Source organism: Schistocerca cancellata, chromosome 2, assembly GCF_023864275.1.
Source record: "Schistocerca cancellata isolate TAMUIC-IGC-003103 chromosome 2, iqSchCanc2.1, whole genome shotgun sequence".
NCBI classification, from domain to species: domain Eukaryota; kingdom Metazoa; phylum Arthropoda; class Insecta; order Orthoptera; family Acrididae; genus Schistocerca; species Schistocerca cancellata.
The window spans coordinates 690892628-690911130 of NC_064627.1; the positions used below are offsets into that span (position 1 = coordinate 690892628).

At 39.1% G+C, this 18503-nt stretch overlaps 1 protein-coding gene across 2 annotated transcripts in view; it reads left to right on the forward strand.

Annotated features, from left to right (window-relative positions):
- Nucleotides 1–18503, forward strand: part of LOC126162447 (myosin heavy chain, non-muscle) — a 266507-nt gene that overhangs the window by 183185 nt on the left and 64819 nt on the right. For both annotated transcript variants that reach the window (XM_049918962.1, XM_049918961.1), the window contains exons 3-4: nt 8611–8738; nt 10294–10317. In XM_049918962.1, the coding sequence (XP_049774919.1) occupies nt 8611–8738; nt 10294–10317 (152 nt within the window). The remainder of the gene's footprint in view (nt 1–8610; nt 8739–10293; nt 10318–18503) is intronic.

The following is an 18503-nucleotide window of genomic DNA, read 5'->3' on the forward strand; positions in this document are numbered from 1 at the left end:
CAAACAGTCGCATACATAACATCTCTGGTAAGGACCACGAAGGAAACATAAATCACGGCTTCATACAGAAGCATATACGTTGTCCAGTCACATTAATGTAATCAACTGCCAGATACTTGAATAACACCACGTTTTGCAGCGCGGATCACTGCGAAACGTACAGGAAGAGTGTTGGTGAGGTTCCAGAAATTACCAACTCCACTATCGTGGCCAGGTGCCGTAGTTCCTCGGTTGAGGACCCATGGCGCGAACAGCCCAATCGGGGGTGGTCCCACAGATTCTCGATCTGGTTTAAATTCGGTGAGTTTGATGGCCACGGGAGTACGGTAAACTTACCCTGACGCTCTCCGAACAGTGGATGTAGACTGCGAGACGTGCGACACATTGCATTGTCCTGCTGGTAGATACCATCGTGCAAAGGGAAACAAACTGCGCGTATGGATGGACATGGTCCCCAAGCGTAGAAGCATTCTTGGTTTGATCCACTATGCCTTCCAGAATGACATAATCCAGGAAATGCCACGAAAACAATCCCCAGACCATCGCGTCCCTCCTGGTGGCAGGGTGTTTTCTTTCAGACGTTTCACGCCGTACACGCCGACGACCATGTGTCCGATGGAGCATAAAACTCTTTATCTGAAAAGGCACTTGACGTGCATTTGCGGTATCGTTCTGCAAATTCCAGCCTTCCTCACTGATGAACAGCAGTCAGCGTGGGTGCACGAAGTTCACAGCTCGTGGTCTAGTGGCTAGCGTTGCTCCCTCTGTATCACGTGGTCTCGGGCTCGATTCCCGGCATCATTATCCTCATCATTCGCGATAGTAGCTAGAATGTACTGAAAAAGAAATTGGACTGTGAAAAAATTGGGGCTTCGTACGGATGCTGATTGTCGCGCAGTTGAGCGCCCCACAGACAGATTCGTGGGTGCATGAACAGGCGCCAGCTGCGGAGGCCTATTACGCAGAGACATTCGCTGAATGGTCGTCAGGGAGAGACTGTTAGTAGCCCCTTACTTCATCTGGGTCGTCAGTTGCTCAGCAGTTGCACGTCTGTTCGCTCGTACACATCACCGCAGCCGTCGTTCACCCGTGTCATCTATTACGCGTGGTGCAACACAGTTGCCGAAGCCCCGATTTTGGATAGCGCCATTTTGACATGCGCGGTATACTTAACTCGATGGCACACGAACAGCTTACAAACTTAGCTGTTTCAGAAATGCTTCTACCCTTGGCCCGAAAATGAATGATCATGCCGTTTAGGACGTTATTTAAATCGCATAAATAGCTCTGTTTCCGCAATACAACTACTGCACTATTTTCCGCGTGCTCCGTACCCACTGCTAGTGGTGCCACGTGCCGTATGTGAGTGATTATTGCACGTTGACATGGAGCGTACGCGGTGGTCACATTGTGACTGGACCGTGAAGGTCACAGACGGATTATTTTCACTCACTCACTCCGTTTTGTAGTAATCTATGAAAGGGAATGACGGCGTAAGAAGCCCCCTGACAGCTAGTAGCGTTGTTGCAAGCTTTCAGTTGCGAAGCGCTACGTAAAGTTCTCTTCTACAGGGTAAACCAAAATTGATGCCCCTCGGATGCCACAGCGTGATTCTTTGCTTATCTAACAAAATTTCGTCCCCTGCATACGTATTTTGAGTAGAAATTGGACGTCAAAGAAAGGGAGTGTGGCTTCACGTAATCACACGTGAGTCAGACCTTCACTTAGTGCAATGTAACAGTGCTGCCGAGTCAGAGCAGTGAGTAGAGTTTTGCGTTATAATACTCGAGCTAGAGTCCAGGTCCAGCTATAGTTGTTCAACATTTCTACTCTTACATTGTGTGGTATGATGATGTCCTCTTAATCGTTACACAGCGATTATAGCAGGTATTACGCAAAACAGCTGCAATTATTTAATAGTTGCATAGAAATGAGAGTAAAGTGAAAGACATGCTGTTACTGATACTGATTTTAAAATATTACAACGGCCTTACTCAGTGTGGTACAGTGACTGTCGTCAGCGTTAGTTAGCTTAGAGATTGGACGTGGTGAGCCCGTGTTAGTCGACAAAGACCCCATTATCAACAGCTCACTGAGTTTGAACGAGGTCGTGTGACAGAGCTACGAGAAGCTGGTGTTTCTTCTGCGATACTGCAGAGACTTGGCAGGGTTGTAGCCACTGTACTTGATTGCCGGCAGCGGTGGTCACGAGAATTTAGGGTCGTAAGACGACCTGCTGCGGGCGACCCTGTGCCACCACCGAGAGGGACGACGGTCTTGTTTGGCATGGGGACCTGGCACACCGTACTCATCTGCAGCAGCAGTTGGCACCACTGTGACATAACGAACTGTTACAAATCGGTTACCTCCAGAACAGCTCCGAGCCAGATGCCCTGTAGTGTGCATTCCACTGACCCCCGACCCCTGCCATTTGCGACTTCAGTGGTGTCAAGCGAGAGATCAGTGGAGGGTAGATTGAGGTCTGGTGAAATCTGGGTCTGCCTAGGTGCCAGTGATCGCGTGTTGGTTAGGAAGAGGCTAGCAGAGGACCTGCAACCGACCGGTCTGTGTGCTAAACACACTGGACCAACTCCTTGGAGCTCTCTAGTGATTATCTCGCACACCCTGACTGCAAATCTGTACGTCAGTGCGGTGATTCAGTCTGTTGTGCTATCACTTATGAATAGCTTTTCAAGAAATGTTTCCCCAACAACGTAACGCTCGCCCACATACCGCTGTTGTAATCCAACATACTCTACAGTGGCCACTCGATCACCAGATCTGTCTCCATTCGAGCACATATGGGACATCATAGGACGAAAATTCCAGCGTCATCCACAACGTGCATTAACAACTATCCCCGTATTGACCGACCGAATGCAACAGAACTCCATCTCTCAAACTGACATGCGGCTTCTGTACGAAACAATGAATGCACGTTTGCATGCTTATATTCAACATTCTGGCGCTTACATCAGTTATTAATGTACCAGCACTTCAGATTTGCAATGGCGTATCTCGCACTTAGTTGGCTCTGAGCACTATGGGACTCAACTGCTGTGGTCATAAGTCCCCTATAACTTAGAACTACTTAAACCTAACTAACCTAAGGACAGCACACAACACCCAGCCATCACGAGGCAGAGAAAATCCCTGACCCCGCCGGGAATCGAACCCGGGAATCTCGCACTTCGATTAATCTGTGAGCTTGCAGTTTTAATCTCTTAAATACGTTACCAAGACAAATGTATTTTCTAAATTTCATTACTGTAAATTAATTATTTTTTGGGGTTACAATTTTCCCGTCAGTGTGTGAAAGATTATTTCTAACTGATTAATGGTGTGCTTCGGGTGTGGCATAGAGTTGTTACTTCAGTTTTATGCACAGTATTTAGACTACCAACACACATTGGAGTCTACCCACTGAGAACACGGCTGCTACAGGTGCTATGGATTTGCTATTACGTGTGCTCGCTGCCTAGACTCCAAACAATGCGTGTCGGGCGTCGAGATATTGTGCATAAAACTGAAGCAACAACTCACAGAAACACGTCAAAGTACTTCATTTACCAACCACGCTGACAAATCCTGTGAGATTACATGTTTTTAACTGAGTATTACTCTCCTGGAATATTACCGAATTGTCTGACAAATATTTGGTGGTTACAATGCAAAAAAAAAAAAAAAACTGTTACTGTAGGATATGTGAAGAGTGTGTACTATGAATTATCTGGCAGATCAAAATTTGAAAATAAAAATATACACGCGGACCCGGAATCTAACTCACAAACTCGAATATGGTAATGCAAAACTCTGCAAGCTGGACTACACAGCTACTGTCATCAGGTGACAAAAATCATATGATAGCGGACAAAACGTGCATGGAGGTAGGTGACTAACAGATTGGGGAAGATAGCTGTAAGTATGAGAGAGAATTTTCAGTAGTTTAGAAGATACTTTAACGTATTAAAACAGAACTGCAGTATTGAGGGCAACAACATGATTTTCTTCGATAAAATGGAGGTTTATAGGTAACAAACAACGCTGGTTGTTAACTATATCGTTGTTGTTTTCAGTCCGAAGATTGGTTTCATGAAATTCCTCCGTGCTACTCTGTTCTGTACAAGTCTCATCATCTCCGAATGACTACTGCAACCTAAATCCTTGTGAATCTGTTACTTGTATTCATCTCTTGGTCTGACTCGCGATATTTACTCCTTCCTCCACCCTCCCCCGTCCTCCCTCACACACTCTTCCTCCCGATGTTAAATTGATGATCTCTTGATGTCAGAATGAGTTCTACAGCCAATCCCTTCTTTTAGGCAAGTAGTGCCACAAATTTATTTTCTCCTCTGTTTTAATCAGTACTTCATCATTAATTACGCGATCCTTCCATCCGATCTTCAGCATTTCAAAACGGTTTGTTGTTCATGATTCTCTTCCATACACGTTACATCCAGACAAATAACTTCAGAAACGACTTTCTAACACTTACGTCCATTATATTCCATGTTAACAAATACGGAACGGTTTTCTCGCCATTGTGGATCTACTTTACATTATCTCTACGTCGGCTGTCATCAATTATGTTGCTGCCCAAATAGCAATGACTGGGATTCAACAGTAGGAAAAGGAAGAGAAGGGAAATTAGTGGGCCAATCTGAACTGGGGGAGAAAGGAAAGAAAGAAGCAGCCCTCTGGTAGAATTTTGCACAGAACATAATTCAATCATCGCTGGCACTAGAGGGTGTAAACGTGAGAGAGACCTGGAAACACCGGAATGTTTCAGATTGATTAAATAATGGTAAGACAGAGATTCCAGAGCCAGATTTTAAATGATGTGACAGGGACAGATGTGTACTCTGACCACAGTTTATTGGCTACTAACTCAAAAAATAAGAGATAAACTGAAAGAACCAGAGAACTCTGAGAGTTTCAGAGAGAGCATTAGGCAAAGATTGTCTATAACATAGGAAAGGAATAACGTGTAAGGCGAATGGATAGCTTTGAGAGACGAAATAATGAAGATAACAGAGGATCAGATAGGTAAAACAACAATATCTAGTTGAAATCCTTGGATATTACAGGAGATATTGAATTTAATTGATAAAAGGAGAAATTATAAAATTGCAGCAAATGAAGCAGGCAAGAAATACAAACGTCTAAAAAATGAGATGCACAAGAAGTGCAAAATGACCAAGGAGGAATGGCTGGAGGTAAAATGTAAGGATTTAACAGCGTAAATCAGTAGGGCAAAGATAGATGCTGCATACAGAAAAATTAAGAAACCTTTTTTAGAAAAGGGGAGCAGATTTATGAATATCAAGAGCTCTGATGGAAAACCTGTACTAAGCAAAGAAGGGAAAGCTGAATGTGTGTCTACTAGGGACATGGACATGAAGGCAATATTATAAAAAGGGGAGTAGATGAAGAGGAGTTGGGTGATAAGATACCACGAGAAGAATTTGACAGAGCACAGGAAGAGCTCAGTGAAAACAGGGCCCCCGAAGTAGACAATATTCTGTCAGAGCTACTGGTACCCTTGGGAGAATCTGCTGTGACAGGTCTACTTCATCTGGTGTGCAAGATCTATGAGGTGGGCGAAATCCCCCCAGACTTAAAGGCTAATATAATAATTTCAATTCCTAAGAAAGCAGGTGCTGAAAGGTGTGAATATTACTGAACTGTCAGTTTAGTAGGTCATGGTTGCAAAATACTAACACGAATTCTTTACAGAAAGATGAAAAAACTTGATAGAAGCCAACTTCGGGGAAGATCAGTTTGGATTCCAGAGAAATGTGAGAGCACGCGAGACTGATGACCCTACAACTTCTCTTAGAAGATAGATTAAGGAAAGGCAAAACTACGTTTATAGCATTGGTAGACGTAGAGAAAGCCTGCATCAACATTGACTGGAGTACCCTTTGAAATTCAGAAGGTTTAAGGGGTAAAATACAGGGAGCGAAAGACTTTACTACTTGTACAGAAATCAGACGTTATTTGTCGAGGGGTGTGAAAGGGAACCAGCAGTTGAGAAGGGAGTGAGACAGGGTTTGTAGCTTATCCCCAATGTTGTTAAGTATGTACATTGAGGAAGCAGTAAAGGAAGTCAAAGAAAAATTTGGAGTAGGAATTAAAGTTCAGGGAGAATAAATAAAAACTTTGAGATTTGCCGATGGCATAATAAAATTCCAGTGTCTAAATGGTCGCACAGCTGAAAGATATCCGGAACCTCCTATTACGTAGATATGCACGTACTGAGAACTGTTCAGTAATTCATGGCTGTTAATTTTCTTCACTCAGTTTTATGTATTTTAATCATGTTAAACGCATTTTTCAAAGTAGTTCCATGCAATTGGTGCATTTTTGGTATTTTAATTATATTGTTGGGTTTAAAAAAATCTGGGCATCCCTATGGTAGTCTTCAGTTACTTTACTAGGTCCCTTTTTGAGTTGCAGTTATACATCGAACATGAAAAGTGAATTAACACCATAGGTCATGAGGCTGATATTTTCAGATGCCATGAGACTTCACCAGTGATTTGGGAGTTAAATGTATCTTCCTGCTTGTAAGAAATTTGCTAGTTTGCCATGTAATCCTTTTTATGTAAAGAAAACAAGACTTGAATATAGTTATGTTTTTACTGCAATACAAACCAAGCTGGCACACTCAGAATGAACATGTTTCGAATTCCTGTCCTCCAATCAAAATTTAGATTCTCCATTGTTTCCCAAAATTGCTTAAGGCAAATACCGAGATTGTTTCCTTGCCCATCATAATCCAGTCAGATTTTGTGCACCATCTGTAGTGACATCCAACGTCATCTTCGTTCCTTGATTCGGAGCCCTGTAGTCGGGTATCATTCAGCCCTGCACGCTTGTACCCAGTGCAGATCTCTTCACCTCTGCATAATTGTGACAGACTACATCCGCTGTTTATTCCGGTCAAGCCCTGGTCTCCCTTTAGAAATGTTGGCCACACATTTCCCCCTGTTACAAAATCAAGTATTCCTTGATACCTCGGAACATGTTCTATCAACCTGCACTTTCATGTAGTAAAATGTAGCATGAAGCTGCTTAGTCTCCAGTTCGATTCATTAGTTACCAGTACTCAATTGACCCTTCTAATTATCAATGTTCTTCTGCAAGGTCACATTTGAAAAGTTTCTATTCTTCTCTCTGTTGATGTTCATCCAAATTACATTTCAATGTAAAAGTGTCAATGCTTATGAGATTGTCAACAATTTTCCTGCACAAACAGCGAAACTCATCTATTGCTTTTAATTTCTCATTCTCTAATTAGATTCCCTGAGAATCACATAAATTAATTAGACAATACTGAATAATCCTTGTTTTTCTTTTACCCGATAACATCTAGACTAAATCCACTCCATTTAACTACCCTTCAAAACCATTTGCCATTTTTGGCAGAATTACGCCATTGGCAAACCAGATGTTCTGTGCAAAATTCTACCTTTTCATGCTTGGTGCTCAGTTGCATTGGATTTCATGAAAGATTTAGTTTTCCAGTGTGAAACATTTTTTAAAGAAAGATAAACACTTGCTGTTACCTAATTTCGTCTCTTAGGTGCCATCATGACTTTTAAATTTCTCTTTGGTTTCCTTTAATGCTCAAAATTTATACAAACTGTATAACGTGGAGGAGAGGTTTGATATTCAACTACTCCCTCCCTTTCAAGTACATCGAATCTCATAATTGAAGTGTGCGTTCTGTAAAAGTTTAAGATAGCCTTCTGATCCAAGCTATACACCTGTAAAACTTACAGTAATTCAGTTTTGATGCAATAATTTAATTACCATTTCTCAGATTTGTGGCCTTCATTGTAGATATCTACATTGACTGCCTCATTAGATGGCCCTATAAAACATTGGTTTAAGTACTGGTCTTAGAATTATATAATAATTGGTGGTGTAGGAATACTGTATCTATCAGCTATTTGAAATGCAAATTTTCGCTTAATAGGATGATCATGTATTGAATGAAGTCCTAATTTTTAGCACCTGACAAAATTCTGTGTATAGGCAGTATATGATGTCGTTGCATGCAGTGGTGGATACAGAAAAACCTCCAGGAGGGGGCGCTAAAGATTTCTTGTGCTACCTTTACTTTTACCATAATAAAAAATAAGTCACATGCAAAGTTTTATTTAAACTGATTATACACATACAGAAGACAATGCCATCCTATGAAGCAAAAAAGTTAAAATTGTGGTTCTCTTCCTTAAATGATGAATTCCATGCACCTATTCTTCCTGGCAGATTGGTTAATTATGTTGTCAATAGAACAATCTATGTCAGAGTGAGTGTTCAACAGAGCTAAGCCATTAAGTTGATCCTCCTTCATTGTAACCTTGGCCATGTCTTTGTACACCGCAATTTTGAAAAACGTCTTTCTACTGAAACAATAGATGCAGGTAGACTACTTCGCGTGTGCAAAGTAGGATAGTCAGATCTCTACCACTTGGATCTCTGACTGCAGTCTTCATAGTTTTAAATTTGTCATGAAGTTCAATTCTATAGTGCAAAATTCTGCACGTAATAAAGCTTATGCTATAAGAGTGTTTTATATTTTATGTCTTTCTGTTCCAGACCGCGAGGATCAATCAATCCTGTGTACTGGAGAATCTGGTGCTGGCAAGACTGAAAATACGAAGAAGGTGATCCAGTATCTGGCATATGTAGCAGCCTCCAAGCCAAAGAGCTCAGCACCACACACTGTGAGTATGAACGCTGCAAGTGCCTGCAAAGAAGCTGAGGAATTGGACTGCCCTGGAAGTTTGCGGTACATTTTGTTGCTGATTGCTGTTTTCAGAGTAGCCGATCAACCCCTGAGAAGTTGGTGTAGTGCTGCATCTTCTTTCTCTATTTACACGATACCATCTATTTGAGAGATCTAGAATTTGGCAATTTTTTAAAATTTTTATTTCCTTCTGGGAGGTGGCTGAAGGTTTTATTGTGAGAGGTGTCTGACCTTCTTGTGCTCACATAGGAGGGGTCTGTGGCTTTCTTTTACACACATGGGAGGGGTCTTTGAAAATAGTAGTTAATGTAGAGTTTTATTGTTTGTTGGACTTGTGCTGCTAAGGAATCTGCAATATCACCTAGAAAGGTGTATGTGGAATGCCGTCCAGAGTCAACTGTTCCACCTCTCTATAAACAGTAATAGTATCAGTTAAATGCAGTACAGAATTTCAGCTTTATGATGATAGACTGTACGTATTTTGTGAATCTGAAGATTTTGCAAATTGAAAGTTTTCTGAAAGTTAAAATGACATTTCTGAGAAGATTATGTGGTTATTCAAATTAAAGTATCAGTGCTAATTTAATAGTTCTTTTCCAGATGTTTACCAAATTTCAAACAAACATTAGTAATACTATGCTCTCTGCTCTGAGAACAAAAGCATAAAATGACAGACCTTTGTAATGAGAACAGTCATATTTTAAGTTTAAAGGAAAAAATGACCCTTTCTTTTGCTTTCTTCCAATTAAATATGTGAACTGTTTTAACGCAAGGCATCTGTTGAGTTTCCCAATGCTTTCATTTAGATTGAATGAGAAGCGGAATTTTATATTGTGGGGAATGTGTTTGTCATAGTTCTTGTATTAAAAGTTTCTGCATTGGCATTAAAACAAAAATAGTTGTTTACATATATAGTCTTTAAAAAATTATTTGTGGTGGCAGACTGTCTATCCTATTTTATTTTTGTTTTTACATAATTGGTGTATCTAATAGATGCCATTTGCCTTTTTTAGGAAATGAGACAAAAAATAAAAATTGCTTTAGGTGTGGGTACGCTCTCATGAAAGATCATAAAGATTTATGTTGTAATTTTTCTCTACATGTTGTGAAAAAGTTTAGAAATATACATTAAATAAGTTTAGTAACTAATTTCTGTTTAGAATTTAGTAAAATGTGTAATTAGAATTTTAGACGTTCTCAGTGTCATTATTATGAACGTTCAATGTACAGCATAGTAAGTGTATAATGTAACAGTAAATTTTAGTATTTTCCAGTCTTGTTCAGAACTATGGTGAAACATAAAATTTAGTTTCTCAGTAGTTTCTTGCTCACAGAACATTAAATTTGTTTGGTCTGAACAGTAGAGCTTCTTAAAATTAGAAACATATCTTTTTCTTTCTTAGTTTGCTTTGTATTTCTGTCTAAAATATAAAATAAATAATGGACATGTAGAGCATCTTGCATGTTTTCTATTGGAATAGTGACTGCATGTGTACGATGTTTCTGTTGCATACGGCTGCTGCATGCGGCAGGTCCCGAGCCCAGCACTCATCATTGTAAGTACTGTGTTTTGTCTCTGGTGTCTCTTCAATAATTTTCGCATCTGACATTAACTCAACAAAAATGATATGTAGATAGTAATTGGTTGAGAAACAGTCCCTTAATGTGTCAGATAGTTTTTTAAAGATAGAAATATGTACAGTTTCCTGTTGGCTTTTGACGATGGCTTGTATCGTGTGCTAATTGTTTCCGGATTCTCAGAAAGTACTCAGATGTTAAAAAATTCTGAGGGGTACTTTAGTATGTGGCTTATGTACATATTCTTTGCTTGTAGCATGCTTTATGGGTTACAAAATTTTTTATTGGAATAAGTTCAAAGTATCTTTCGAAACTGTGCAGTTGCACTTAAAGTGCTGAAACATTGCAATTACATTTGTCTTGAAACATAGTCCATATCCTAGTTCCAAAGAATAATACAGAGTGAAAACTAATTTGAAAGTATGACACTCCATAACAGGAATCTGAAATGAACACATCAACAACATAAATGCAGCCCTCCAGTACTCACCAACCACTTGCATAAAAAAGCTACAGGTTTTGTTGCCTAACAGTAAACTTGCACACACAGTGTTCACTATAGAAACACAGTGTGCGGTGAGCCACAAGGAGGAGAGGTTGGGGGACGGGAGGGGGAATCAGTCATGTCACATAGCGACAGTGGATGTACATTTTGAATGTTTCATTCCATTATTATAAATAGGTATAGTAATTTGTGATCCACAGAAAGTGTTGGGCATGAATTGCAGATCTGCAGCTGTGAGTAATATAGCAGCAATCATTTTTTATCAATTTGTGGGTTGGCAGTGTAATAGGAGATAAAGGTGTAGCTGGTTGACCTGAAAAATACAAAGTTCATGGCATCAGTCCTACATTGAATGTAATGTTACCAATGTAATAATTTAGGTGATGACCAGTTGCTTACACTGCTTCCAGCATCTGAGTCACTGTTTCTTTAAAACACACAAATAATGAGGATAAATGACATACAGGGGAATTATGCAGGCCAATCAAATGTGCTTCTCAGAATGTATTTTTGTTCTGCAGTGGAGTGTGCACTGATTTGAAACCTTATGGTAGATTCCCTGTATGCAGGACTGGGATTTGAACCTGAGACCTTTGACTTTCACTAGCAAATGCTCTACTGATTGAGTTGTTCAAGCACAAATCACAAGTGCCATCACACCCTTACTTCCCCCAAGACCTCATCTCCTACCTTTCAAACTTCAGAGAAGTTCTTCTGTGTGCCTTGGCTGGATTAGCATTTCTGGAAGAAGGGTTATTATGGAAAAATGGCTTAGTTACTGCCTAGGAGATTGTTAGTCATGGTCCAGTACACAGTTTTAAAGTGTGCTTCTGTTAGATGATGTGAGCATTTGTTGGCATAAGTCATTCCAGCCATCTTGAAATTTACTTCCAAGTAAAAGATAATGTCTTCATGGACAATATTGTACTGTTGATATCATGGAAATGAAAAATGTTCTCAAAGGATTTATGTTCTTGTTTGAAGGCTTTACCAAATTTACTACTGAATGCATTTTAAATGAGGACAGAGAACTCTTCTCCAAATACAGTTGCACTCTGCCCCTAAGTGTTACTATGCTATTGTAGTTTAAAATGACCATTACATCTGCTAAATACTATTACATTGGTTCAAAGAAGAAAAGTGTTTGATATTGTGCAGTGTTAACAAAAGGTTTATGAAGTGGACAGATAAATATTTTGTGTATTTTCATATTAAATTGATTCACAGCTAACGTGTTCCAGGTAGTCTCTTATATAGAAAATCATTATAGTTGGCGGAACCAAGTTGTGATTAACTTTATGAAACTGGACAATATCATAAATGATCCCTCAAAATGATTGGTCTATATGATAGTTGGAGTCAGTTACATTCACCCTTTTGTGTTCAGTTTAGAAATTTGCGGCAAGAACTGCTTATAACGTTGTTCAAGGGAATTATCAAAGTGGTGTTACGTTGAGGTAAGCCCCCAAAAACATTTTTTGCCACATGCCTGTCTGTGAATTCGAAGTGAGGAGAGAATGAACATATAAGCCTTATGAAACTAAAATTATTTTACTTTGAGGTTTCTTGGCATTTGTATATCACACTGTGCTACAGACACTGCTGCGGAAACTTCACTAACCCGTGTAGGAGGGAGTGTTCTTCTGACAAAATGCTGCAAGCTACAGATGGCTCCAAGTATGTTCATTTCATATCAGCAGGTACTGCAGGCAATTCCATTCAGTTGATTTATGCCTCATGGAGGTGTTCATGGGATGGGCATAGTGTGCTCGTTCCTTATTGTCTGGGAAGACTAACACTTTACTGAATGTACTGTAGGGATATACAATAGTTGGAATGATCATTTTCAAACACTGTGCTACTCTAAAATCACCCTTTATGATGATGATACTGGCCCAAAACATGACTGACTGACCTTGCTGCTTAGTATGTGAGAGTGCTGGCTGCAGACATAGACTGATACCTGGTTGTCTTGACACTCATCGATGACCATCAGGTGCAAGACAAGCTCTGCACTGGTTGTTGAAGGTAACTGACACCATCGATTGGGGTTGTATTCTAGGCATTCCGTTGTTCAGCTTTGTTGCACACCTTGTTGCTAGGGGGTTTGTACTTCTCATAGGCATCCACAAGACAGACAGACAGGGAGGGCAGCGACACATGCCACCTCCTGGAATATGGGCAATGGATTTTTATTCAATGCAGAATTCTCTCAAATTTGTAGCAGCCATTGTCTGCAAAGGGAAATATTGCTGCTTGAGTAATCATTATATATCTGGGAGTTCCTTAGTTCCACTCTGTTTACAGGAAATAATGCCAGTTCCTTGGTGTAGTTGTGGTTTTGGTGCTTTTCTACAGCCAAGATCGATGCAAATCTTTACAGAACTGTGCCAAAATAATGTCTTCAATTTCTTTGTCATTTCCTTGTTCAGCCCTTCCCATGCTGTAGAAAAAAGCTGGTTCAGCATCCTGGCTCACAGATTCAATTGTCTGTTCCCAACACATCATAAATGTAGCAGCCACATATGAGCCAGTTATCACTCCGTGATTCTCATAAGAGTGCAATTGCTGTGTGATGGAATCGTGTCAGTAGTTCAGCGTTTACCTGTGAACGAGCAAAGCCCATGTTTGCTTGCTGATTCTACATTTTCTTTTACACAACTGTGCTACATATTGTAGTACAATTGAGAGAAGACAGCCATGCTGTACTGGAGGTGTGTACATCTGTACTTAATCTATAGACCCAAACACATCCATTGAAAAAACCACATACCATTGTCTGTCTAAAAGAGAGGAAAATAAGTGTGAAATTTTAAAGTAGAAAAATATGCTCTCCCAAGTTTGGACTTACTCAACATCTGAGTGTGCAACACAGCTCCACACACAGTCACAAAACTACTAATTCTACATTCCAGTTGGCAAGCTGCCCAGTTGTGTGTCAAACTGGAAAAACTACACTTTGGTGCAATACTGGGTTGTAAAAATTGATTGAGGTGTCACATGTGCATCTAGTCATATATTTGTCCATGGGTTACACATTATGTAACCAAAACAAAAAAAAATGTAGTTTCAAAATGTATTGTTGAACCTCATTTCTGTCGGTCAACAATAAAAAATAGAAATTGTGCAACTAATGTAATGAGTCCATTAACATGAGCAGAAGTGAGGTTTTATAAGCAAAGTGTTATAGATGGCATTGAAGTTACATAAACCTTTTTAAAGTTCATTTCCTTATTTAAAGTTTAGTTCCTCTTCGTTGATATTCACTATGATCATCACAGTAATTCTGACTTTCTTTACCTATTTCAGATTTTTAGTTTTAGTGTCAATCTAACATTGTAGGAGCATGAAGAAATAATGTTTCTGAATGAGTTCTAGCTTTATTTTCTTTCTCATTGGATGCCCTGTATGTAAAGATAAGAGGATGTAATTTAAGATCGTTGAATCAAAAATGTGGCATCCATATTCATATTAAAAGCATAAAAAATATACTTCTTTTCGAATATTCTTACTTTTCAGTTGTAAAGGAAATCTACTTAAAATATTCTATCAATCTTTTGGGATACAATGTTTCGTGAACGTGTCAAATGTACTTCTTTGAGGTGATGCATTCTCGAGCTTACCAAATTAGTTACATCAGAACTGACAGCTCTGAATCTTGTCCCCCTTGGAAAATTTTCTGCGGATGCCTATGGTACTTCTGTTCATAATAAATGCCACGCTTAAAGGCTGAATTGATTGTGTGGAGACTGTTGTGTTGACACAGCCATCCTGGTTACATCCAAAATGTAGCATCCAGTTGAGAAGTGTCTCATATAAAAAAAATAGAAAGAATGAAAACACACTGAGCAAGTCATGAGGGTGTTGCAAAACTTTTTTTCATGCCAACAAACATTTTGCCATTGGGTGCCAATGAAATATTTAGTCTTGAGGGTAGTGAAATTTAAATGCTTTGGACACCAGAGGGGAGGACATGTACATACTAATCACAAACAATTCAAATTTCTGGCAGCTGTGAAGTAAAATAGTACATTGAATCTCAGGGTCTTACGTGAACTTGAAATGAACTAGGACTGCAGCCTCGCACAAACTGGAAGTTATCATTTTGCATTTATTGTGGACTGGTGCCACTAATGATACAAAAGCAGCTTAAAATGTACTGGCACAATAATGACAGAATGAAGTAAATAAGACCAACTATGGAGCCTCCATAAGTTCAGGACACTTAAGAAAGACGGATGGGATTTGCAGACACATCAGACTTTGGTTTAGGCCTTAGTATGTGCAGCAGAATGTCAGGATGTTGGATGACATCGCAATGTCTGAAGACGGAACCTTATCCGCCCATAAACTGCTGGCTGGTTGGGATAGCTGTTGTCAGGAACAGTTGAACCAAGCAGATTTTTAGAACAGGGCTCTCTAATGTACAGCAACAAAAAAAGAATCATCAGTTGTGCCCCTCGAGGTATGTCTTTGTTATTTGTGGGGACTAGTTCTTTTCTCACCAATCACAGCTGTACACCCATTCTTGTATTACTTCTGTCTCTGTGCAGCTATTCTACCAGTTTCTGGTGTGACCAAGCCAAAACTACCTGTTGCTTGTTGGGATGATCTTGGTCATAGCACATAGTCTTAAAAATACAGGTTGTTCTTATGGTTTCCTACGTGATGTGGTGTCAGAGGATGCTTGCTCATGTTAATTACTTAGCCATGTTGTTTTCTGCTGGTCATTGTAATCATTTTCAAATGGTCACCTGAATCCCAAGTTTGTGAGCACGTTGTGAAATTCATTTCTCATTTGCTGCATAAAATTTCTGTTTATTGTTTAGTTGGGTCATGAGTTTGCAATTAAATTACCTTGAGATCTGGTGAAGTTTTTGGTATACAGGTGATTTTTGGGATCACAGTCAATTCGCTAGATTGTATTTTTTTAACCTAAGGTTTCACAAAAATTATACAGTATATTCTTGGAATTGTTGCACTTGAATTTGGGGTTAGAACACACAACTTCAGGATTATGACGATGATGACAGCAATTCCAGTGTTCCCATTTGTTTGCTCACAATGTGAAAACCATGCATTGTGAATGATTCACTCTGTGCTAAATTAAAGAAGACTATATTAAGTATAATTTTCATCTGAATGAATGCATGTAATTAGTGCACTTGAACTGCATTTGTTTATTGAAGTGACAAAGTCTGTAATTGTACCTTGGCATTGCAAAATCAGTACTAATATTTAACAAATCCTCTACTTCTGTAATAAATGATAATTTGTGCCTTCTTAGAGGACTAATACTTCATACGTTAGATTGGTTTCTCTGTACACTATTTAAAAAATTAAAAACTGCTCAAACATAATGGGGCATTGCAGTAAGTTTGGGGGATGAAGTACTGTATGCGACTGAATGTTTATACAGACTGTTTCGATGGAAGATATCCAACATAAATTAACTATTTATTTTATGGTTTAAAGTTTATAATGTTGCAAAAGATCTCTGCTAAAGTTTTTTCCTGAATGAATATGAAACCCCATTGTGGAATGACTAAGTTTCAGATATTTCAACTTGTTCCATATAGCCTGGAGCACATTTGGTGTAGCTGTTTCCATTGAATCCCATGTATGGTCTTTCAAGTACTGAAGACTGTAAGTTGTCACCTGATAGACAGTGTTTCACATAACCCAATAAGCAAGAAATCAGTCTAATGGATCTAATGGACAGGGTAAGCAGCAATCTGTGGCTGCTTGCTCATCATTCTGTGGTATAGGGAAGGTGTCATTGATGAGTGACTGTAGGAAGATACAAGATGACTTACTTATCAGACAAAATTTCCAATTGACATGACAAACAAAAAGTTGGTCTAAATGTAGAGAAATAAAAGTTAGTTCAGATGAGTAGGGAAAAAAATCCTGTAATGTTTGAATACAGCATCACTAGCCTGCTGCTTGATACAATAATGTTGATTAAATGTCTTAGTATAATGTCGCAAAGTGATATGAAATGGAATGAGCACATAAGGATGGTACTACGTAAGGCGAAATTTCGACTTTCGTTTTTTGGGTAAATTCTAGGAAATTGTGGTTTACCTATAATGGTGGCATTGTATAGAACACTAGTGTGACATATTCTTGAGTACTGTTAGTGTTTGGGATCCCCACCAGGTTGGAGTATAGGAAGACATTGAAGCCTTCAGAAGTGTGCAGCTAAATTTTTTTACCAGTAGATCCGATCATGATGTGAGTGTTAAAGAGAAGCTTTGTGAATTCAAATAGGAATTCCTGGAGAGAAAAAGATGTTCTTCTCATGGAACTCCATTGAGAAAATTTAGAGAACATTACATTTGAAGCAGACTGCAGAATGATTCTGCTGCTGCTAACATACATCTCACACAAGGACCACAAAGATAAGAGAAATTAGAGTTTGTGTGGAGGCATACAGCTAATGGTTTGTCCCTGGCTCTACTTTGTGTGTGGAACAGTGAAAGGAATAACTAGTAATGGTACAAGATATGCTGTACCACACATCATACAGTAGTTTGAAGATAATGGATGTGGGTGTTGCATATTGGTTGAAACCATGAACCATATAGTTTAGACAATAATTACAGTTGCTATCTGTGCTGTTTGAAGATCTTCCTCTTCATGTGAAGAAAATTGTCTGCTGGTATACCCATTACCCAGTAATATTTTAGCATTTACTACTGAAGTGTACAGTTGCACTTGTAACCACCAACCCATTTACATTAAGAAACTAGCATTCACATTGTGTGTGTGTGTGTGTGTGTGTGTTTAGTAACCTGTTACTGGCAAGTTTTTAGTAACCTGTTACTGGCAAGTTTTTAGTAACCTGTTACTGGCAAGTTTTTAGTAACCTGTTACTGGCAAGTTTTTAGTAACCTGTTACTGGCAAGTTTTTAGTAACCTGTTACTGGCAAGTTTTTAGTAACCTGTTACTGGCAAGTTTTTAGTAACCTGTTACTGGCAAGTTTTTAGTAACCTGTTACTGGCAAGTTTTTAGTAACCTGTTACTGGCAAGTTTTTAGTAACCTGTTACTGGCAAGTTTTTAGTAACCTGTTACTGGCAAGTTTTTAGTAACCTGTTACTGGCAAGTTTTTAGTAACCTGTTACTGGCAAGTTTTTAGTAACCTGTTACTGGCAAGTTTTTAGTAACCTGTTACTGGCAAGTTTTTAGTAACCTGTTACTGGCAAGTTTTTAGTAACCTGTTACTGGCAAGTTTTTAGTAACCTGTTACTGGCAAGTTTTTCGTAACCTGTTACTGGCAAGTTTTTAGTAACCTGTTACTGGCAAGTTTTTCCTTGAGATGAATGCCCTTCCCATCCTTCATTGTCAGACTTGTTTTTCTAAATGTTTGAAGCATTTTTATTTCACATCAGTCATTGCACTTCAACTCTCCAAAGCACAGAAGATCAAGGCTAACGAGGCCTTGTGAAAGTGAGGTAGGGACAGTAAGAAATGATGGTGGTGGGGCAGAAAAGAGTGCAGGCAGTATCATTATTGATTGATTGAAAATAGTGTGTCGAACAAAGAAAATGTTTAGAATGAAAATGAGAGTATTAAATTGTGCTTGATTCCAGTAGTTACGTAAAAAAAGAATGAAGCTATGATCAAGAAATTGGAAGAAACTGGGTTTTTGTCT